Source organism: Ranitomeya variabilis, chromosome 4 (genome assembly GCF_051348905.1).
Source record: "Ranitomeya variabilis isolate aRanVar5 chromosome 4, aRanVar5.hap1, whole genome shotgun sequence".
Classification (NCBI taxonomy): domain Eukaryota; kingdom Metazoa; phylum Chordata; class Amphibia; order Anura; family Dendrobatidae; genus Ranitomeya; species Ranitomeya variabilis.
The window spans coordinates 536,596,318-536,619,729 of record NC_135235.1 but is presented as its reverse complement, the minus strand read 5'-3'; the positions used below and the strand labels follow the sequence as shown (position 1 = coordinate 536,619,729).

General features: G+C 42.8%; 1 protein-coding gene across 1 annotated transcript in view; it reads left to right on the top strand.

Annotated features, from left to right (window-relative positions):
* The first annotated feature begins 933 nt into the window (after nt 1-933).
* Nucleotides 934-23,412, top strand: part of LOC143767017 (keratin, type I cytoskeletal 19-like) — a 30,456-nt gene continuing 7,977 nt past the window's right edge. Inside the window, exons 1-8 of the mRNA XM_077255035.1 lie at nt 934-1,447; nt 1,516-1,598; nt 1,790-1,946; nt 2,026-2,187; nt 6,280-6,405; nt 6,791-7,011; nt 7,107-7,141; nt 7,534-7,543. Coding sequence (XP_077111150.1) covers nt 938-1,447; nt 1,516-1,598; nt 1,790-1,946; nt 2,026-2,187; nt 6,280-6,405; nt 6,791-7,011; nt 7,107-7,141; nt 7,534-7,543 — 1,304 coding nt within the window. The 5' untranslated portion in view covers nt 934-937. The remainder of the gene's footprint in view (nt 1,448-1,515; nt 1,599-1,789; nt 1,947-2,025; nt 2,188-6,279; nt 6,406-6,790; nt 7,012-7,106; nt 7,142-7,533; nt 7,544-23,412) is intronic.

Here is a 23,412-nt window from a genome sequence, read left to right as displayed (position 1 = left end):
GGAATTGTTTGTAATATCACAGTTGCATACAATAGGTAAATCATTACAAAGGTTCACAGGGTCATTGGGGAGGAGGGATGGACAAGCTCAAGTCAATGAGGAGAACCCCGTTTTTGTCATAGCTACTAATGATTCAATTCAACTTATAACACCAGAAAACTCATTGTTCAATACCTGTAAACAGTAACTGGGCCATTTTTTATTTTTTTGCTGGTTTTCAATATAGAGGAACATATCTGCTCAAGTAGTAGTGGAAAATCTGATAAAATAACAGACTCATCCAATTGTTTAGAATGCTAAAAGGTGAAGAATAATCGGACTTTCACAAAACTTTTTATATCTAAAAAAGTGATATATGGGACTTGGATGCTGAGACCCTCACAGGTCACTAAAACGATGAGGCAATAAAATCTATAACCTACCCTCCAGCCATCATGCTAAGCTTCAAAGTAATATTGAGCCATAACTGCAATACCAATAGGCGCTTGTGGGCATATACAGCATCTTTGTATGCCTCCGATTTAAGAAATGTTTTTTGCAACACCAGATTTTTCAGATTTTACATTTCATGTTAAAGCAAATATTTTTCCTGCTTATAAAAATACATTTTGTGACTGATGGACAGGTCATAATTAAAATAAATATATTGACAAAGTGTGGTGAATGTAACTCTCTGATGTCTGAGGCCTGTTTCATACTTCAGTCAAGTGATTCACTAATCCTACTATTACACTTTACTTGTGATGCTAGCTTTGAAATGTGAAAAATTTTAAAAGAATATGATGGGGAATGATGCATATAAAATTCCTATAAACTGACCTAATGTCATGGCTTCATATAAATACAGGACTAGTGCAGACAACATTTTTACAGATCATTCATTGAACACACATCAGTTTCTAGAGTCTTGAAGAAAGGTGTGAGAACAAAGGAAATAATGAGTCACGCTATCAGTCACTCTTCTTCGAGATCTCTGGTGGGAGTTTGCCATACTGGAAGTCATTACCCGAAAGCCTCCAGCCATATTTCTTCTCACCACCATGATCTCCATAAAGACTATCTGAAGACTTCCTCAATCTCACACCTTGGTGGTCACTACCAAGACTGCAATAGAAGAACCGCAAGATTATCATTTTCCAGCAGGTCGTCTGGTGGTCATGGTTATGGAGTTAAAAATGTCCTTGCTGCTCATAGTCATGGAAAGCTCCTCAAAAGCTTGGGAGGCCATGATCACTGGAAAACTAATAGCCTGGTGAACATCAATGAGAAGGAAACCATGCAACATCTTAACCAGAGACTATCTTCCTACCTTGAAAAAGTCCATGCCTTAGAGCAAGAGAATGCTCAGTTGGAGAGAAGGATCTGTGAGTGGTATTCCACCAATGCTCCCAGTACATTGCCTGACTCCAGCCAATTTCTTAGGAAAATCCAAGATCTCCAAAATGAGGTAAAAACACTCTTCAAGATAAAATTTATGTCACATACTTAATTATAATAATTTTGTATTACTTTCAGATTTTTTCCACCAAAGTGGATAATACACATATCATCATGCAAATAGACAATGCACAGCTGGCAGCAGATGACCTGAGAAACAAGTAAGCATTACCTGCTAAAATTAAGCAGTAAATCTATATGAATAATGGCAAAGGTGGCTATCACTTATCAGGTTTTAAAAATCCCATTCTGTTAGAAGACACCCTTAATAGTAACTTATCACAGGGTTTCTAGAAGCAGAATCAACAACATGACAAATCATTGCCAAGTTCTTTTTATCTTCACATTATAGATATGCGATGGAGCTTGATCTGAGACATAACATTGAAGCAGATGTTATTAGCCTTCGAAACGCACTGGAGCAACTTAACATGCAAAGTCAAGACTTTGAAATCCAAGTTCAGTGCCTTCAAAAAGAGCTCCTCCAATTAAAGAGCAATCATGAAGAAGTAAATATAAATCAATAGTGAGAAATTGCACATTTTTAGTAATGCACTATAAAATATTATATGTTACTTGTCATTTAAGGATGTAAACTCTCTGAGGGCTCAACTGGGTACTAGAATCAATGTGAAAGTAGATGCTGCTCCTTCTACAGATCTAAATAAGATCCTGTCAGAGGTTAGAGATCAATACGAGAACCTGATGGAGAGAAACCTTAAAGAGGTTGAGAGCATATTCCTGGCAAGGGTAAGACCTGAAGAAATATTTTATTTTAATAAACATATCTCAAGTGTAAATTCTTATGTTATGTTTTTTTATATTCTCACTTGGGCAATGTTCACATGAGCATATTTTCTATCTAATTGCAGTTCATGGAAAAAACTGACATCATTCAGACCATTGTTATTCATTTGGGCTATGCAGATGTCTGTTTTTTATATGGTCCGCGTGAAAATAATAACAGCGTGCACTAGTCTCTTCCGTAGTTCAGATGGGACTTACCTATTCAAGTCTATCGGTAGGCAAAAAATTAAATGTCATCTGGATCAACCATATAGCATTTGATTTTAACTTATGCATTGCCATTATTAACACAGAAAACTATTTTTGGTCTTGAAAATTTTATTCACTGCTGATGTATAAAAACAAATGGCATATACAAAAAACAGATGAAAAATCTTTGTATTTTTTAATGAAAATTGGACTTTTTTATATGCTTGTCTGAACTTAGAAGACTCCTTTATATGAAATAGCACAACTTTCATTTATAGGGAATCTGTCAGTAGGATCAACTCTCCTAAGCCATCTATATGTAGGTCACAGGAAGTTGAATAAAATGACACCTTGATATCTGCGATTCGATACTTTATTTCAGAGAAATTCTCAATTTCTTAATGTGAAGAATATTGCAGATATAATTTCATGCCAATCGTTTGTATCCTATGTGGCATGATATTATAACCCCCTCTTTACTCCAGCTAGCAGCAGCAGAGAGACCAAGCCTTAATGGCTATGAGTGACAGATCTCACACCTTGAGTCAGCTCAGAGCAAAACAAAAGGCTTGCTGCCATGTTCATACCATGTGGTCTAAACTGCTTTCTTGAGTTAGCTATGATTCCATAAGGAGTTATGGAGATGATATACATCCTAGCCATACATAGTGTATATTTCCAAGATCCCCAGAACATGTAGAATGCCCCCATGGGTCTCGAACCATTCTAGCACCCAGGGATATGGGTATACTTTGAACAGCTAGTAGAAAGCAGATATCAAAGCTGTGTTTGGTCTGAACACATAGCAGGGGTCCAGAACTGCCACCCTAGGACCATCCAGAAAGGAGTTATGATCTTTCATAGATTTTGGAGTTTGTAGCTGGAAAGGCAAAGGGAGGGGATTTAGGTTCAACCCAGAGGGCAGGAGGGGGTGACCAAAAGGCGATAAAGGCTAGTGAACGGCCATGTGATCCCCCTCTCTGTCATGCATACGGTCCACTTTGGAAGTGGGGGCTGCATTGAGTAATGTGCTGAGAAGGGACCAAGGAGACAGCTGGCACAAAAGACTTCAAGCTGTCATAGAGGGGGCAATACATGGTATTAAGAAATAGGGTATGTAAACTTTTGATCAGGATCATTTGGATGTTTTGGGTTGTCATTATGATTTACAAAGAGAAAACACAATAGTTTGACAATAAATGGCTTCACCCAACCACTATCCATGAGTGGAGAAAAACTTTTGGTGTTATCATTCACATTCTCTGAAAGAAGGCCAAGAAAGCAAAAATTTTGCTGGGGTATGTAAAATTTCATCACAACTCTAATTTAACCTTGGGCTGCTCTTTTACCCTAATCTACGAATCCAAACATTCGTTTCTCGGTTTAACTTTCCATGCTACCGAGACTGGGATCTGGCCTAATAAATAATCTTGCTACCAGACTGAAATTATATATCATGAGGAACTGGTGTCAGTTCTCTGTTTCACTGGTGCTAGTGAAAGGGGCCTCTCAGCCTCTCAGGGTTGTGAGTGTGGTGCCACATCAGTGACTGTGTGGGCCACATCCTCTCACTCCAAGTGCCTCCATGGACCCATGTGGACAGGGGGGGGTGTGGTGTGCAAAACTGCCCCAAGTTGACCATAATTGTCCCAAGGGGGTGCGGAACATCACATTGGTGTAAGTGAGGAAAACCATACTACGTGATTTTGCTGATGTAACAGTGCCGTCAGGCAGGGTGGCGAGGTGCGGGTACGTCACATGTGGTGGTAGCGGAGGGATTCTGCATGATCTCTTTGGTGTCATCCTTCACACTTAATATATAAATGAGCTGTTAAGATCTATGGGCTGGACATAGATTTCCCGGAGAATCTGTCTCCAAAGCTAATTATAAATGAATGGGGAAACAATCAATGAAAGACATGAAGATCAGGAGGCAAAATGGAAACTGGGAGGTTTAGGGGCGCTGCGGTGGAGGATTGAAGAACCTTGGGATGCCAAAACGGTTTCTATTTATACCAACAATTTTCTGTGCCTGACCGGCGCTTTTCTCAAGGTATAAAAACCAAGTGTGTAGATCAGGAGAGCAGACTGTCAGTCATTACATGTCTCATACTGGTTAAGGTCCATTCCATTTAAAATAAGCTCTGGAGGCAAATTCTATGGTGAGAGCTCTGTCCAGCCCATCATCTTACAGTTAATTTACATATTAAGAAAAACGAGCATATCTGTGGAAAAAGACATCTGATTGCAGATATCAAAGTATTATTTTATTCATCTCTCTATGACCTACCTGCCCACATAGACTGCTCAGGAGGATTGATCCTAGTGACAGATTCCTTTTAAGTAACACATACTGAGATGTCACCAACAAAAACTGCATCAGACTGCATTATGGCACTCATATTAGACTCATGTAATGCCTGTGTATGTGGTATATTTTTCTGCCTTGCTTCTGTGCATGCCGTAATACAGAAGTATATTAATTGCTTTTGGTGGAGAATATGGAGACTCACAAAGGCATGTATAGTGCCTACATGTTGGTATTATGAACTCATGTGCCAGCATACATGGTCTGTGCATAAAGGTTATCTGTGGATATCTGACGTTATAGTTTTTGGTTGTGCAACCAAATCCAATCTGTAATATATGGAGTTGATGTCAAACTTATAGGCCAGTTCAGATATTTAAAACTCCTATTCAATGAATAAACGATTGTGTGAGAAAGTGTCCAAGTTAACCAAGACTCTTCTTCACTTTAAGTGGAATTACCAAAAATGAATATAAAGCAACTAGATGGTGGCCCAATTCGAATGCATCGGGTATTCTAGAATATGTATGTAGTTTATTTATGAAGTTATCAGAATAATGCAATTTATACACAGGATTCGGCCGGCCGGGCGCGACCAATTAGCGAAGCGTGGTTCAAATTCCGCGCCAATTCGCGGTCGGACTGCGCCTGTTGCTGATTGGTCATGCCCGGCCGCGAACAATCAGTGAAGCCAGAGCCTGCTCCATGTTTTTGAGGGCTCCGGGCGAAAGAGTCTCAGTGGGCCCCCCTCTTTAACACATACCACGATTCATGATGCACAGATACAGCAGAGAAATATAGCACAGCCAAGTAGCATACAGCCCACATAGTATATAACACAGCCCACGTAGTATATAACACAGCCCACATAGTATATAGCACAGCCCACATAGTATATAGCACAGCCCACGTAGTATATAGCACAGCCCCGTAGTATATAGCACAGACACGTAGTATATTGCCCAGCCACGTAATATATACCACAGCCACGTAGTATATAGCACATAGACGTAGTATATAACACAGCCCACGCAGTATATAACTCAGCCCATGCAGTTTATAACACAGCCCACGTAGTATATTGCCCAGCCATGTAATAAATTGCACAGCCACATAATATATTGCACAACCACGTAGTATATAGCACAGCCACCTAGTATATAACACAGCCCATGCAGTATATAACACAGGCCAAATAGTATAGAGCACAGCGATGTAGTATATTGCCCAGCCACGTAATATATACCACAGCCACGTAGAGCATAACGCGGTGCAACACAACCATTAACCCTGTGTGAGCACTGACTAGAGGGGGCACTGACAGAGAGTAGGAAGGGGTGAATTCGCGGGCGGACTGTGCCCGTCGCTGATTGATCATCAGCAATGCGGGATTTCCGTGACAGACAGACAAACAGACAGATGCAAGTACCCGTTAGACGATTATATATATAGATGTTTATATCTAGAATATGACCAGATCCTATAGATCAATATGCTAGTGCAGAAATTTCTCTTACCACTCTCATATTCCCTTACAGAGTGCAGAACTGAACCATGAAGTGTCCTCTGGAGCTGAACAACTGCAGTCATTTAGTAGTGAGCTCATTGACCTAAAACGCTCTGTACAGACCCTGGAGATTGATCTGCTGAGTCAACTGAGCATGGTATGAGATTTTAATGCATAAAACCTAAAAGTTGAGCAAAATGATTTGTGGCCGCCAGACCAGAGCATTGCGAACCTCCTACAACCTATGACATCAATGGCATTTCTTCTGATTAGTAGGCCTCCTGATGTCATGTGTGCACTATGCAGGTATGCCGTAAGTAGTAGGAGGTTCACACAGTCTTGGTTACTTGGCCATGAGTACCAACATGGCCAGTGCCACTAGACCATGGATCATGTGAATCTTTTTGCTCAACTCCAATGAAAACCATAGAGGTCAAACTGTAATTGTAAAATTCAATCAGTATTGCCATTGAGTCATGTTGTAAAGCTCTGCTCAAGCTGAAACTTCTAACCTTCTAAATATTATGCTCTCCTTACTATAGAAATCAGCCCTGGAGAACACTTTGGCAGAAACAAAAGCCACGTTTGGTTCCCAACTTGCCCAGTTACAAGAAATGATTGACAACATAGAGTCACAGCTTGGGCAGATGCATTCTGACCTAGAACGTCAGAACTACGAGTACAAAATACTTATGGATCAGAAGACCCATTTGGAGATGGAGATCACTACCTATAAGCAGCTGCTAGAGGGAAATGACATACAGTATGTAAAATAAAGATCATCTTTCATTTTTTTCTTGAAGAAATATAATAAAAGTAATTGGCTAATTATAAATGTTACATTCTTTCTTCATACAGATTTCTAGCTCATCACAGCACAGAGCATAAAGACAGTAAGTCACAATTTTTCTGCCATTTTCTGATTTGTTAGGATATGGTGTAACCACAACCACCTTCTATATAGGTTACATCAATGTTGGCGTACAGTGATCATCAGGTTCCTGGCCATACTTCACAGTGTTAGTTTGTAGTGAAATGTTAAAAGAAGAGTCTCAAACCTGTGGCTTGTAAAAGTATGATGTCTAAAAGATAGAAACAGATGGACAGCATCATGGTAGAAATTATTGGATTTTTGGGGTATATGGAGGCCAGAATCACCTGAAGAAGTACCGAAAAAGCTCCTCATAAAATGAACATTAATTTTTTTATTTTCAGCATTTTTCTGGCATTTCTTGAAGTAGTTTGTAAACATTTTTGTTGGCATTTTCTTAATTGTATTTTTCAGGCTGCGGGAGGTGGGTTCCCACAAACCGCCAAACATGTATAGCGTGGCAATTATGTGGGCTCAATCCGAGCTCCGGCGCAAACAAAAGCAGTTGTCAGTGCTGTTGGCAGATATGCAACAGATACAGACTTATTTGTGTGCAGGAGGAGTGTACAGTTTTCTGACAGTAGATGGCGATGTTGTTACTGTTATATGCTTAGTTGAATGTAATGCATATACTTGTTGTTCTTTGGTTTCAATTAATCTCTGGTAAAAGGTCCTTTAGACTTCCTGTTATGCTGTATTAAGAAGCTGATGCATGTACCTCATGTTCTGTGTAGATAAAAGTTGAATTACCCCATATAATGTACTCTCACAAACTATGCAACAAGTGCTATATGAGAACTGGCACCCTGCGGGGCAATGCCCACGATTGGTGCCAGCACTGATTGCGGATGTTTAACCCCTCTGATGTCACTGTCAATAGTGACAGCTACATCGATCTGCTTACAGAGAGAGAGAGCTGCCTCTCCACTCTGATCGACACAATGTGATTGCGATTGCATTGTGCCAATGGTCTCCCTGGTGACCACTGGCTGAAAGATGGCCCTGGGGTCACCTAGGTGGCCTCTAAGTTCCTGATCAGAGAAGGAGCTGGCACACCTCCCACCTGTGTGCAATTAACTGATATAATGCCCTGCTATTCAAAAGTATTTGGTATCACCATGTCCGGAATGATCTGATTTGTAAAACTGTCCCACTAGTTAACCCCTTAGTGACAGAGCCAATTTTGACCTTAATGACCAAGCCAAAATTTAAAATTCTGACCAGTGTCACTTTAAAGGGTTATAACTCTGGAACGCTTCAATGGATTCCACTGATTCGCAGAATGTTTTATCGGGGCATGGTGTACTTCATGATAGTGGTAACATTTCTTTTATATGACTTGTGTTTATTTGTTAAAAAAACAGAAACTTGGCTAACATTTTGAAAATATTACAATTTTCCAACTTTTAATTCTTATGCCTTTAAATCAGAGCATTATATCAAACAAAATAGTTAATAAATCACATGTCTACTTTACATCAGTACAATTTTGGAAACATAATTTTTTTATTAGGAAGTTAGAAGGGTTAACAGTAGTGTTGAGCATTCCGATACCACAAGTATCGGGTATCGGCCGATACTTGCGGGTATCGGAATTCCGATACCGAGATCCGATACTTTTGTGGTATCGGGTATCGGTATCGAAACAACATTAATGTAATAATGTGTAAAAGAGAGAATTAAAATAAAAAATATTGCTATACTCACCTCTCCGACGCAGCCTGGACCTCACCGAGGGAACCGGCAGCGTTGTTTGCTTAAAATTTGCGCGTTTACTTCCTTACGTGAAGTCCCGGCTTGTGATTGGTCGCGTACCGCCCATGTGGCCGCGACGCGACCAATCACAGCAAGCCAGGACGTAATTTCAGGTCCTTCAGGATTTTAAAATTACGTTCTGGCTTGTGATTGGTCGCGTCGCGGTTACATGGGCGACGCGACCAATCACAAGCCGTGACGTCACGGGAAGCTGGACACGCACGCATTTTAAAATGCGTAAAATAGTAAAATACATCTAGAAAACATTCTATGTATGTTGAGTGACAATAAATGCATGTTCACACAATGTTTTCTTTTGGTAATCTGTAGCTAGAGTATGTTAGGTGTTGAGTTCCTGCCACTGAACAGGGGGAATCTTGAACCATCTCCGCTGCGGTCTCCCATTTTTCTCCAGCCACAGTGGAGTCTGCTCAGCAGAGACGTTGGTCCCAGCATCTAGCTCAGGCTGATACTGGACAACTGGTTACTGCTGCCTTTCCAGCTTTTGCCATTGTTGCCAGTACTGGGCAGCGGCGAGCAGACGTGTTTGGGACTAAATCCTGCTCTTCCCTTTCTGAGCATGCTCAGGGCAAGATCTCTCATTGGAGATCAAGGGTCACATGCTTAGATACTGCAGCAAATCCCATTGGTCCTTTAGGAAGGTCCTGAAGGTGTTCTTCTTCTGTGGCTAGTAAATATAAGTAAACTGACTGAACAGCAATCTAGTCTGAACTGGTGCATAACCAAAAAAGTCTTACATAGCAAATAGATCAATGGCTGCACTCAACTGTACTAAAGCAAGGAAATGTGCGATACATGAAATGTGAATAGCTTAATGGCTTGCGAAATCTATGAAAAAACACATGAGATGCTTAGCACAAGATTTGGCCAAAAATGTGAGCCCATCCACCAAATGTCAAGGTAATCTCAAATCGGATGGGTACCTGACCTGACTGCCTAGTGTGTACACTTACCTATGGCTATTAACATGGTAAAGCCTGCATTTATAGGAAGGTCAGGACCAACTGTGTTTGGATGTAGTTAAAATCACAGCATGGTGAAGGGCGGGGCATTCACCTCAGAAAAAATAGTACATAGTAAATATAAGTAAACTGACTGAACAGCAATCTAGTCTGAACTGGTGCATAACCAAAAAAGTCTTACATAGCAAATAGATCAATGGCATGAAATGTGAATAGCTTAATGGCTTGTGAAATCTATGAAAAAACACATTTTTTGGCCAAATCTTGTGCTAAGCATCTCATGTATTTTTTCATAGATTTCACAAGCCATTAAGCTATTCACATTTCATGTATCGCACATTTCCTTGCTTTAGTACAGTTGAGTGCAGCCATTGATCTATTTGCTATGTAAGACTTTTTTGGTTATGCACCAGTTCAGACTAGATTGCTGTTCAGTCAGTTTACTTATATTTACTAGCCACAGAAGAAGAACACCTTCAGGACCTTCCTAAAGGACCAATGGGATTTGCTGCAGTATCTAAGCATGTGACCCTTGATCTCCAATGAGAGATCTTGCCCTGAGCATGCTCAGAAAGGGAAGAGCAGGATTTAGTCCCAAACACGTCTGCTCGCCGCTGCCCAGTACTGGCAACAATGGCAAAAGCTGGAAAGGCAGCAGTAACCAGTTGTCCAGTATCAGCCTGAGCTAGATGCTGGGACCAACGTCTCTGCTGAGCAGACTCCACTGTGGCTGGAGAAAAATGGGAGACCGCAGCGGAGATGGTTCAAGATTCCCCCTGTTCAGTGGCAGGAACTCAACACCTAACATACTCTAGCTACAGGTTACCAAAAGAAAACATTGTGTGAACATGCATTTATTGTCACTCAACATACATAGAATGTTTTCTAGATGTATTTTACTATGGGCTGATGGCCCAGGACTTGCATCGATGAAGTATTGATCCATTTTTTGTAAATCTTTTCCATACAAATTACAGTAAGAGACATAGAGGACATTGAAAAGGAAAACATTTTTTTAGGGGTACTCATTACTGCAATAGGTTAATGTAGAAACAAGTCTTGAACTAATCTGATAGCCTCTTTAGTATTTATAGAAAACAGCAATATAAATTTATCAAACTTAACCTAGTAGCGTAAGAAAATCACATACATTTAGGAAACCTCGCAAAAGGGCTCTAATAATTTGGAGTAATTTTTCTATAAGGTATGTAAAAATAGTTTTTTTCATAACCTGAGAACCTCTCTAAATGAAAGCTGGGCCAATGTGATATCATTGAATTCTGTCTTTTTCCAACAGGACTTCTTGAAGACAAGTGCTAGTCATTTATGGATGAACATGAAGACCAAAAAACAAAACTCCACAGCACCAATACAATAGACTCTGCTGCATATATCTGGTGGATCTGTCTTTCTTTAGATATTTTTAGCTTGATGAATGTTACAAAGAATGTTTTACAACCCAATGGCCTAATTTTACTGAGAACAGATGACAATGTCCCTGACTATTAGTAGAATTAAAATTATGTTATAGGACTAAGGGATCATGCACATGATAGTTTTCTCTCCACCTGAGAAAAACTTTCTGATTACTCTGATCAGACTCTGATCAGAGTTTGATCACAGTTTGAACAGAGAGACATCAGTTATTCTCAGAGTTGGAGATGTAAAAAGGAAATGTTTCTCCACCCCCTCCATTCTGTCAGCCATAAAAATCATTGAATGCGGTCCGATGTTTTTCACAGACCTATAGACTTGCATTGCTGATTTTGATCTGACACTCAGATCAAAATTGGACATGTTTCCAATATTCTCCAATATAGTTGATTGTGTGCACGAACCCTAAGAGGAACATTAGCCACTTAAGCCACCAACACACAGTAGAATGATGTCCATAACTTACGGTGTGCAATGGAAGTTTCTTGAGTCACTTTCCAATATCCCAACTGGAATAGCAAAGGATTAGTAAGTGCAGGTTGTTTTATTATTTTTACTAAAATGTTTACAAACTTGTAAAGCTCTATTAAAGATATGTCTAAATGCATAAAATGTAGTTGTTGATTTGGACGGAATGTCATTGTCATTTTTTGAAAACTTTTTATCATTTTCTGTCTAATTCTGTTTTCCCTAGTAAAATCTTTCAGAAATTTCACACAAGAGATGTCAGAATTTATTTATTATTTTCACATTCACATTCCTTAAAAGGGTTATACAACACTAGACTGTGGCCCGATTCTAACGCATCGGGTATTCTAGAATATGCATGTCCCCGTAGTATATGGACAATGATGATTCCAGAATTCGCGGCAGACTGTGCCCGTCGCTGATTGGTCGAGGCAACCTTTAAGACATCATCGTCGCCATGGCAACCATTATGACATCTACGTCGATACTGTGCCCGTCGCTGATTGGTCGAGGCCTGGCTGCCTCGACCAATCAGAGACGCGGGATTTCCATTATGACATAATCGTCGCCATGCTGTGCCCGTCTCTGATTGGTCGAGGCCTGGCGGCCTCGACCAATCAGAGACGCGGGATTTCCAGGACAGACAGACAGACAGACAGACAGACAGACAGACAGACAGACAGACGGAAAAACCCTTAGACAATTATATATATAGATTAGACCAAAAAAAGGTTCTGCTCTTTTTTTTTCCCAAAAAGAGCTCCATTTGAGTGAGAGGGGGCGATACCAGAAACAACCAAAGAAGAATAGCAGTATTACTTCTGAGAAAAAAAAACACACAAAAAGACATGACATATAGGAAACCAACTGGTATAATACAGATGAGGAGACTTTAGGAAATAAGAAAAACATATACAGGTCCTTCTCAAAAAATTAGCATATAGTGTTAAATTTCATTATTTACCATAATGTAATGATTACAATTAAACTTTCATATATTATAGATTCATTATCCACCAACTGAAATTTGTCAGGTCTTTTATTGTTTTAATACTGATGATTTTGGCATACAACTCCTGAAAACCCAAAAAACCTGTCTCAATAAATTAGCATATTTCACCCGTCCAATCAAATAAAAGTGTTTTTTAATAACAAACAAAAAAACCATCAAATAATAATGTTCAGTTATGCACTCAATACTTGGTCGGGAATCCTTTGGCAGAAATGACTGCTTCAATGCGGCGTGGCATGGAGGCAATCAGCCTGTGACACTGCTGAGATGTTATGGAGGCCCAGGATGCTTCAATAGCGGCCTTAAGCTCATCCAGAGTGTTGGGTCTTGCGTCTCTCAACTTTCTCTTCACAATATCCCACAGATTCTCTATGGGGTTCAGGTCAGGAGAGTTGGCAGGCCAATTGAGCACAGTAATACCATGGTCAGTAAACCATTTACCAGTGGTTTTGGCACTGTGAGCAGGTGCCAGGTCGTGCTGAAAAATGAAATCTTCATCTCCATAAAGCATTTCAGCCGATGGAAGCATGAAGTGCTCCAAAATCTCCTGATAGCTAGCTGCATTGACCCTGCCCTTGATGAAACACAGTGGACCAACACCAGCAGCTGACATGGCACCCCACACCATCACTGACTGTGGGTACTTGACACTGGACTTCAGGCATTTTGGCATTTCCTTCTCCCCAGTCTTCCTCCAGACTCTGGCACCTTGATTTCCGAATGACATGCAAAATTTGCTTTCATCAGAAAAAAGTACTTGGGACCACTTAGCAACAGTCCAGTGCTGCTTCTCTGTAGCCCAGGTCAGGCGCTTCTGCTGCTGTTTATGGTTCAAAAGTGGCTTTACCTGGGGAATGCGGCACCTGTAGCCCATTTCCTGCACACGCCTGTGCACGGTGGCTCTGGATGTTTCCACACAAGACTCAGTCCACTGCTTCCTCAGGTTCCCCAAGGTCTGGAATCGGTCCTTCTCCACAATCTTCCTCAGGGTCCGGTCACCTCTTCTCGTTGTACAGCGTTTTCTGCCACATTGTTTCCTTCCAACAGACTTACCATTGAGGTGCCTTGATACAGCACTCTGGGAACAGCCTATTTGTTGAGAAATTTCTTTCTGGGTCTTACCCTCTTGCTTGAGGGTGTCAATGATGGTCTTCTTGACATCTGTCAGGTCGCTAGTCTTACCCATGATGGGGGTTTTGAGTAATGAACCAGGCAGGGAGTTTTTAAAAGCCTCAGGTATCTTTTGCATGTGTTTAGAGTTAATTAGTTGATTCAGAAGATTAGGGTAATAGGTCGTTTAGAGAACCTTTTCTTGATATGCTAATTTATTGAGACAGGTTTTTTGGGTTATCAGGAGTTGTATGCCAAAATCATCAGTATTAAAACAATAAAAGACCTGACAAATTTCAGTTGGTGGATAATGAATCTATAATATATGAAAGTTTAATTGTAATCATTACATTATGGTAAATAATGAAATTTAACACTATATGCTAATTTTTTGAGAAGGACCTGTAATAGGAGCCAAAAAATAATAAAATCTGTAAAAATTATCCTGGATCGCATGTTATAAGCAACGAATGAATGACTTCAAGATTCTCATTCACTTTGCTAGCAGCAGGAAACTCTTCAGGTTTTGGGAGAAATCTGGGCAGAAAAAACTGTGACAAAAACGGGACAAATCTGCAGAGGGTGGACAGGCCCTTAGGGTCACTTAAACCTACTGACAGGTTTACTTTGAAGTGTCTGCTGCCAAACTGACAGTATAAACTTAAAAAACCCACAGTCTAGTATGTGATGTAGCTCCTATAAAAATAGTAACTTTAGGCTCTGATTCATCAAGACTGGTGTTTTGTATACCAATATTGATGAAGAGTGCTTTGGATTACCGTGAACCCATTGTAAAAATGCACTCAGGAATAGGAACACATTTTGTCATAATTTACACCACTTTTTTTTCCATAAATATAGATTTGTCAGAGTTCAACCACAACCCTCCCAGGTATTCTTTTTCCACTATTCAAGAAGATCGTATTTCTGTCTGGGACTGGCATAAAACGTTTAAAAGTTGCTAAATTTTTGCAACATTTCAAGCAGTTTTATACCAGAATTTTGTCCATAATTAATACCCATGAATCTTCCCAGGCTATGAATCTCTGCCCGCAGCTGTATATTTAGCCTTTCCTGGCTATTAAGATAGGCGGATCCACCCCTATGAAAATTAGACTAATCAGAGAAGATTACCTTATTCCAGTCCTCCATGGTCCAATCCTTATGGTCTTTGGCTATCTTCAGCCTGGCTCTCCTTTGCTTCTTATTGATGAAAGGCTTTTTCTAGCTTTACATGACTTGAGCCCTGCCTCTAGGAGCCGGTTATGAACTGTTCTTGCCATGCACTTCACCCCTGATGCCATTTACCATTCCTTTTGTAGGTCATCACAAAATCATTTGATGTCATCCTACAGTTGCTGAGTGACAGTCGAATAAGATGGTGATCTTCCTGGTCAGTGAAGAGTCATTTTCGCCCTCTGCCGGTCTGTAGATTTGTTGTCCCCAATGTCTGCTACTTGACCTTGTTGTAATGGACTGCCATCTTAGAAATTTAAGGATGGAGGCAACATGACGCTCACTGTATTCCTCTGCTATTAAAGCCACAATTGAGCCCTTTTTTTCCTCACTCAAGACTTTTCTTTCCAACTCCTTTGGCATGGTTAAAAGTTATTTTTTCATTCTTTCTTTCAGTGTTCTTTTTATTGGGAAAAAGTATAACAGGTGAACAGAAAATAAAAAAACATATTAGAAGGAGTCACTGAGAATTATTGAAACATAACTAGAAATCGGTTCCTCAACAAGTAATGCCTTTGAGAGGCCAAATGTAACAGTCCAGGAGGAATGTTAGGTGACTCATGAGTAATCACTAAATCAAGCTAAACACCTAAAGATGATTTGGGGATAGGAGAATGAGAGGGAGGGGGACAGTAGGAGGAACGATAGGAAAAACAGAGTAGAGAGGGGGGGAGGGACGATCCGATGAAGAGCCATCCAGAGAAAAATAGTTGTTAAACTAGCATAGTTGCTAGTCTATTCCAGAGTCTGAAACTTCAAGGATAAACTCGGGACTAGATCTGAATTGAACCCAAGGTTCACATATATTCCGGAAAGAATTGAGTGATTCTTGTGTATTGGCCACTAATTCTGCAGTATAATATAGTAAGTCAATTTTCTCAAGAACTTGTTTTTTAGTGGGGGTTTGGGTTGTATTCCAGAGAGTAGGAATTAAAAACTTACCAGCTGCTATTATATTACTAGCCATTTTTGAAGCTAAAGAGTTCTCTGGTCATAAAGGTAGGTTAAGTAAGGTGGATTGGGGCTGCAGAACAGGAACCCGATCCAGCACATCTGAAATTATTCCAGCCACCAACTGCCAATAGGACATAATTTTCGGACAAGACCTCCACATGTGTAAATAGGTTCCTTGTTCTGTATTACATCTCTCAAGTGGAAGGGTGCCAAAGGTGCAATTGAGATGGAGTGCAATACCAGCGAGTAGGGTTGAGCGACTTTCATTTTTTTAAGATCGAGTCGGGTTTTGTGAAACCCGACTTAGTCCAGAGTCGAGTCGAGTGAAGTCGGCCGATTATCGCTAAAAGTCGGGGATCGACCGAAACACGAAACCCAATGCAAGTTAATGGGGAAGCATAGCCGGCAGTGAGTGGAGGCCAGGAAAACACCTACAGTGCCCATTTTAATGCCAAAAACATCCATTCTTGTTTTCTGAAGCTTGTCAATCTAAATTAACTTTATAATAATAGTTGGGCACTGGAAATTGGGGGTGATTTGGCAAAAGTTGTGGGGGGTAGGGCTGGTTCAAGGTTTTAGTGGGCACAGGAAACATGGACTACGTCACGGCGGTGGAGCAGTGAGAGGTAAGTATGTCAAGTTTGCAAGTGCTGTGATCCTAAGCAAGCAGGGGGGCCCACTCATTGGCATTGGCACTGGCACAGGGCCCCTCAAAGTACAGCGGTGTGTTTGCACGGCGGGGGCGCCTCCCACCAGCAGCGACACTTTTGCGTACTCTGAGGGGCCCTGTGCCAGTGACGTCGCCAACGAGTATGCCCCCCCCACCTGATGAAGGAACCTGTACTTTCATCTGCACCTTCCTCTTTGTCCCTGTGTAAGGTGGTATAACTTGCGGGAAGGGGAACCTGACTTTCAGCAGGGTCAGATTCTGGCTGTGTAGAGTGCAAGGGGAATGTAGTGGTCTAGGTCAATGTACCAGCAGACTCATGTAGCAGTGGCTGGGCAGTGGGCAGGATGAGGAGGAAACAGATATAGGGCCAAAGAATAAAGTAGGCTAAATGCAGTTCAAAATTGGTAACAGGACTAAACAGGCGGCATTGCTTTGTTGAGTGGAGTAGCAAACCCAGGAGCAGCAGACACTGTTTTAAGGGCCCAAACACACTAATAGGCCAAATGCAGTTTAATATCTGATACTATAGGCCAAAAGCCATAAGGTTGAAGCTCAGCTTTTTTTAGTTGAGGACAAACACCAGGGAGGAGCAAACAGAGCTATTAGGCCCCATCCAGCAATTAAAAAAAAAAAAAAAGAGCCAGAAGGTGGAAACTCAGCTTTGTTCAGTGGAGGACAACACCAGGCAGGGGCAGACACCGTTAGTAGGCCCTAACCACCAATTTTTAAAAACACAGCACTTAATGAGAGCCAGAAGGTTGAAGCTCAGCTTTATTCAGTTGAGGGCAACACCAGGGAGGGGCAGACACCGTTAGTAGGCCCTAACCACCATTTTGTTTTTTAAAAAACACTTAATGAGAGCCAGAAGGTTGAAGCTCAGCTGTATTCAGTGGAGGACAACACCAGGCAGGGGCAGACACCGTTAGTAGGCCCTAACCACCAATTTTTAAAAACACAGCACTTAATGAGAGCAAGAAGGTTGAAGCTCAGCTGTATTCAGTTGAGGGCAACACCAGGGAGGGGCAGACACCGTTAGTAGGCCCTAACCACCAATTTTTAAAAACACAGCACTTAATGAGAGCCAGAAGGTTGAAGCTCAGCTTTATTCAGTTGAGGGCAACACCAGGGAGGGGCAGACACCGTTAGTAGGCCCTAACCACCATTTTGTTTTTTAAAAAACACTTAATGAGAGCCAGAAGGTTGAAGCTCAGCTGTATTCAGTGGAGGACAACACCAGGCAGGGGCAGACACCGTTAGTAGGCCCTAACCACCAATTTTTAAAAACACAGCACTTAATGAGAGCCAGAAGGTTGAAGCTCAGCTTTATTCAGTTGAGGGCAACACCAGGGAGGGGCAGACACCGTTAGTAGGCCCTAACCACCATTTTGTTTTTTAAAAAACACTTAATGAGAGCCAGAAGGTTGAAGCTCAGCTGTATTCAGTTGAGGACAACACCAGGGAGGGGCAGACACCGTTAGTAGGCCGTAACCAAAGTTGAAGGCCAAATGCAGTTTAATATCTGATACTATAGGCCGAAAGCCACAAGGTTGAAGCACAGCTTTATTCAGTTGAGGGCAACACCAGGGAGGGGCAGACACCGTTAGTAGGCCGTAACCAAAGTTGAAGGCCAAATGCAGTTTAATATCTGATACTATAGGCCGAAAGCCAGAAGGTTGAAGCACAGCTTTATTCAGTTGAGGGCAACACCAGGGAGGGGCAGACACCGTTAGTAGGCCGTAACCAAAGTTGAAGGCCAAATGCAGTTTAATATCTGATACTATAGGCCGAAAGCCAGAAGGTTGAAGCACAGCTTTATTCAGTTGAGGGCAACACCAGGGAGGGGCAGACACCGTTAGTAGGCCCTAACCACCATTTTGTTTTTTAAAAAACACTTAATGAGAGCCAGAAGGTTGAAGCTCAGCTGTATTCAGTGGAGGACAACACCAGGCAGGGGCAGACACCGTTAGTAGGCCCTAACCACCATTTTTTAAAAACACAGCACTTAATGAGAGCCAGAAGGTTGAAGCTCAGCTTTTTTCAGTTGAGGGCAACACCAGGGAGGGGCAGACACCGTTAGTAGGCCCTAACCACCAATTTTTAAAAACACAGCACTTAATGAGAGCCAGAAGGTTGAAGCTCAGCTGTATTCAGTTGAGGGCAACACCAGGGAGGGGCAGACACCGTTAGTAGGCCCTAACCACCATTTTGTTTTTTAAAAAACACTTAATGAGAGCCAGAAGGTTGAAGCTCAGCTGTATTCAGTGGAGGACAACACCAGGCAGGGGCAGACACCGTTAGTAGGCCCTAACCACCATTTTTTAAAAACACAGCACTTAATGAGAGCAAGAAGGTTGAAGCTCAGCTGTATTCAGTTGAGGGCAACACCAGGGAGGGGCAGACACCGTTAGTAGGCCCTAACCACCATTTTTTAAAAACACAGCACTTAATGAGAGCAAGAAGGTTGAAGCTCAGCTGTATTCAGTTGAGGGCAACACCAGGGAGGGGCAGACACCGTTAGTAGGCCCTAACCACCATTTTTTAAAAACACAGCACTTAATGAGAGCCAGAAGGTTGAAGCTCAGCTTTATTCAGTTGAGGGCAACACCTGGGAGGGGCAGACACCGTTAGTAGGCCCTAACCACCAATTTTTAAAAACACAGCACTTAATGAGAGCCAGAAGGTTGAAGCTCAGCTGTATTCAGTTGAGGGCAACACCAGGGAGGGGCAGACACCGTTAGTAGGCCCTAACCACCATTTTGTTTTTTAAAAAACACTTAATGAAAGCCAGAAGGTTGAAGCTCAGCTGTATTCAGTTGAGGACAACACCAGGGAGGGGCAGACACCGTTAGTAGGCCGTAACCAAAGTTGAAGGCCAAATGCAGTTTAATATCTGATACTATAGGCTGAAAGCCAGAAGGTTGAAGCACAGCTTTATTCAGTTGCAGGACAACACTCGGTGGATGCCATATCTGTGTTTTCAATGGAAAAAAACCTTTCAGTTAACTACTTGCAGGAGAAAGTTTTTGTAGCTGGTGGCCAATTTTGGTACTGTACCAGTTTTTGGTTGTATGTGTTTTTGTTTTTAATGTTAAAATGTATGCATTTGATATCTCTCCAGTATTTTCTTTATTATAAGCAAAATACTTATTTTTATATTTTCTGATGTTTTATACCGGAGCGTTCCTCGGGACACGCTTATAAACTTGATAATTGGTTCCAGGGGTACACGGGCAGCAGTGATCTGGTCAGTGGAGGCCTAGTGGAAGGAGGGACCGCAGACAGGCTTCGGAGGCCTAACACAATAAAATGGGCTGGCTGTAGGCAATTTAAAATTGGTTCCAGGGGTACACGGGCAGCAGTGGTCTGGTCAGTGGAGGCCTAGTGGAAGGAGGGACCGCAGACAGGCTTCGAAGGCCTAACATGATAAAATGGGCTGGCTGTAGGCACTTTATAATTGGTTCCAGGGGTACACGGGCAGCAGTGGTCTGGTCAGTGGAGGCCTAGTGGAAGGAGGGACCGCAGACAGGCTTTGAAGGCCTAACATAATAAAATGGGCTGGCTGTAGGCACTGTAAAATAGGTTCCAGGGGTACACGGGCAGCAGTGGTGTGGTCAACGGAGGCCTAGTGGAAGGAGGGACCGCAGACAGGCTTCGGAGGCCTAACACAATAAAATGGGCTGGCTGTAGGCAATTTAAAATTGGTTCCAGGGCTACACGGGCAGCAGTGGTCTGGTCAGTGGAGGCCTAGTGGAAGGAGGGACCGCAGACAGGCTTCGGAGGCCTAACACAATAAAATGGGCTGGCTGTAGGCAATTTAAAATTGGTTCCAGGGCTACACGGGCAGCAGTGGTCTGGTCAGTGGAGGCCTAGTGGAAGGAGGGACCGCAGACAGGCTTCGGAGGCCTAACACAATAAAATGGGCTGGCTGTAGGCACTTTAAAATTGGTTCCAGGGGTACACGGGCAGCAGTGGTCTGGTCAGTGGAGGCCTAGTGGAAGGAGGGACCGCAGACAGGCTTCGAAGGCCTAACATAATAAAATGGGCTGGCTGTAGGCACTGTAAAATAGGTTCCAGGGGTACACGGGCAGCAGTGGTGTGGTCAACGGAGGCCTAGTGGAAGGAGGGACCGCAGACAGGCTTCGGAGGCCTAACATGATAAAATGGGCTGGCTGTAGGCACTGTAAAATAGGTTCCAGGGGTACACGGGCAGCAGTGGTGTGGTCAACGGAGGCCGATTGTAATGAGTGTCTGCCAGTTAGTAGTCAAAAAACAACAAATAAATGTGAATGTCTCGCATTAAAACAAAGACACTAAAGGGTGCAATCATTAGGTTCAGGGGTGGGATCCTCTGCGTTGTTTCAGACCTACTAATTTAGCGCAAAGTATTTACTGTGGTAAATAGAGGACACTGCCCCTGACTATGTTATGTACCATCATACATGTCAACACAATGGTATTGTCAGTGGCAGGTATGGAAGGATGTCAGCGCATAGACTAAACATTGGTGGAAGTGTGAGAGATAACTGTGGAAGTGGTAGAGCAATGTTTGACCTGGGGGTGGGTGAACTCTCTTGTGGCCGGCGGTACAGGCCCAGGGCCCCTCATGTTACAACAGTGTGTCTGACGTTGGGTGCGCACCACCACCGCCAGAGACACTTTATTGTACTATGAGGGACCCAGTAGCAATGCCGTCGACCAAAAGCGAGCACACCCACCTCTTCAGGCAAACAGCTGTCTCACGGGTGCTTGCGCCAAGTCGCGATACCACGGCCCCGTGTGGGGAGTTTGGCCATTTAGGGAGGTGTAAACATGTCATATGCCGGACAATCAGCTGCAGAAAATTAGACATTAGAAAAGTAATTCACAGTAGTCCACAGGCAAGAGCTTTTCATAGGAAAGCTAGGTGTCGGCCGGGCAAGGTGGGGCAAAAGATTTTGAAATCCAGTTGTGGTTCATTTTAATGAATGTTAGATCGTCAACATATTGGGTAGCCAGACGAGTCCTTTTTTCGGTTAATATTGAACCTGCAGCACTGAATACTCTTTCTGATAGGACACTTGCTGCCGGGCAAGCAAGCTCCTGCAATGCATATTCTGCCAATTCTGGCCAGGTGTCTAATTTTGAGGCCCAGTAATCAAATGGGAATGACGGTTGAGGGAGAACATCGATAAGGGATGAAAAATAGTTAGTAACCATACTGGACAAATGTTGTCTCCTGTCACTTTCAATTGATGCAGCAGTACCTGTCCTGTCTGCGGTCATAGCAAAATCACTCCACAACCTGGTCAGAAAACCCCTTTGTCCAACGCCACTTCTGATGTGTGCACCCCTAACACTACTAATCTGCTGCCCCCTGGAGCTCGTGTGATAACGATCACGTGCGCTGTGTGCTGGGAATGCCTGAAGCAAACGGTCAACAAGAGTTGATTGTTTGGTTGCTAATATTAGTTCCAAGTTCTCATGTGGCATAATATTTTGCAATTTGCCTTTATAGCGTGGATCAAGGAGGCAGGCCAACCAGTAATCGTCATCGTTCATCATTTTCGTTATGCGTGTGTCCCTTTTTAGGATACGTAAGGCATAATCCGCCATGTGGGCCAAAGTTCCAGTTGTCAAATCTCCGGTTGTGATTGGTTGAGGGGCAGTTTCAGGCAAATCTACGTCACTTGTGTCCCTCAAAAAACCAGAACCCGGCCTTGCCACGCAACCAATTTCCAGTGCCCCCGGGAAAGCTTCCGCATTAAAAATATACTCATCCCCATCATCCTCCTCGTCCTCCACCTCCTCTTCGCCCGCTACCTCGTCCTGTACACTGCCCTGACCAGACAATGGCTGACTGTCATCAAGGCTTTCCTCTTCCTCTGGTGCAGACGCCTGCTCCTTTATGTGCGTCAAACTTTGCATCAGCAGACGCATTAGGGGGATGCTCATGCTTATTACGGCGTTGTCTGCACTAACCAGCCGTGTGCATTCCTCAAAACACTGAAGGACTTGACACATGTCTTGTATCTTGGACCACTGCACACCAGACAACTCCATGTCTGCCATCCTACTGCCTGCCCGTGTATGTGTATCCTCCCACAAAAACATAACAGCCCGCCTCTGTTGGCACAGTCTCTGAAGCATGTGCAGTGTTGAGTTCCACCTTGTTGCAACGTCTATGATTAGGCGATGCTGGGGAAGGTTCAAAGACCGCTGATAGGTCTGCATACGGCTGGAGTGTACAGGCGAACGTCGGATATGTGAGCAAAGTCCACGCACTTTGAGGAGCAGGTCGGAGAACCCAGGATAAGTTTTCAATAAGCACTGCACCACCAGGTTTAAGGTGTGAGCCAGGCAAGGAATGTGTTTCAGTTGGGAAAGGGAGATGGCAGCCATGAAATTCCTTCCGTTATCACTCACTACCTTGCCTGCCTCAAGATCTACTGTGCCCAGCCACGACTGCGTTTCTTGTTGCAAGAACTCGGACAGAACTTCTGCGGTGTGTCTGTTGTCGCCCAAACACTTCATAGCCAATACAGCCTGCTGACGCTTGGCAGTAGCTGGCCCATAATGGGACAACTGGTGTGCAACAGTGTCATCTGCCGATGGAGTGGTTGGCCGACTGTGGTCTGTGGAAGAGCTGTAGCTTCTGCAGGAGGATGAGGAGGAGGAGGAGGAGGAGGTGGTGC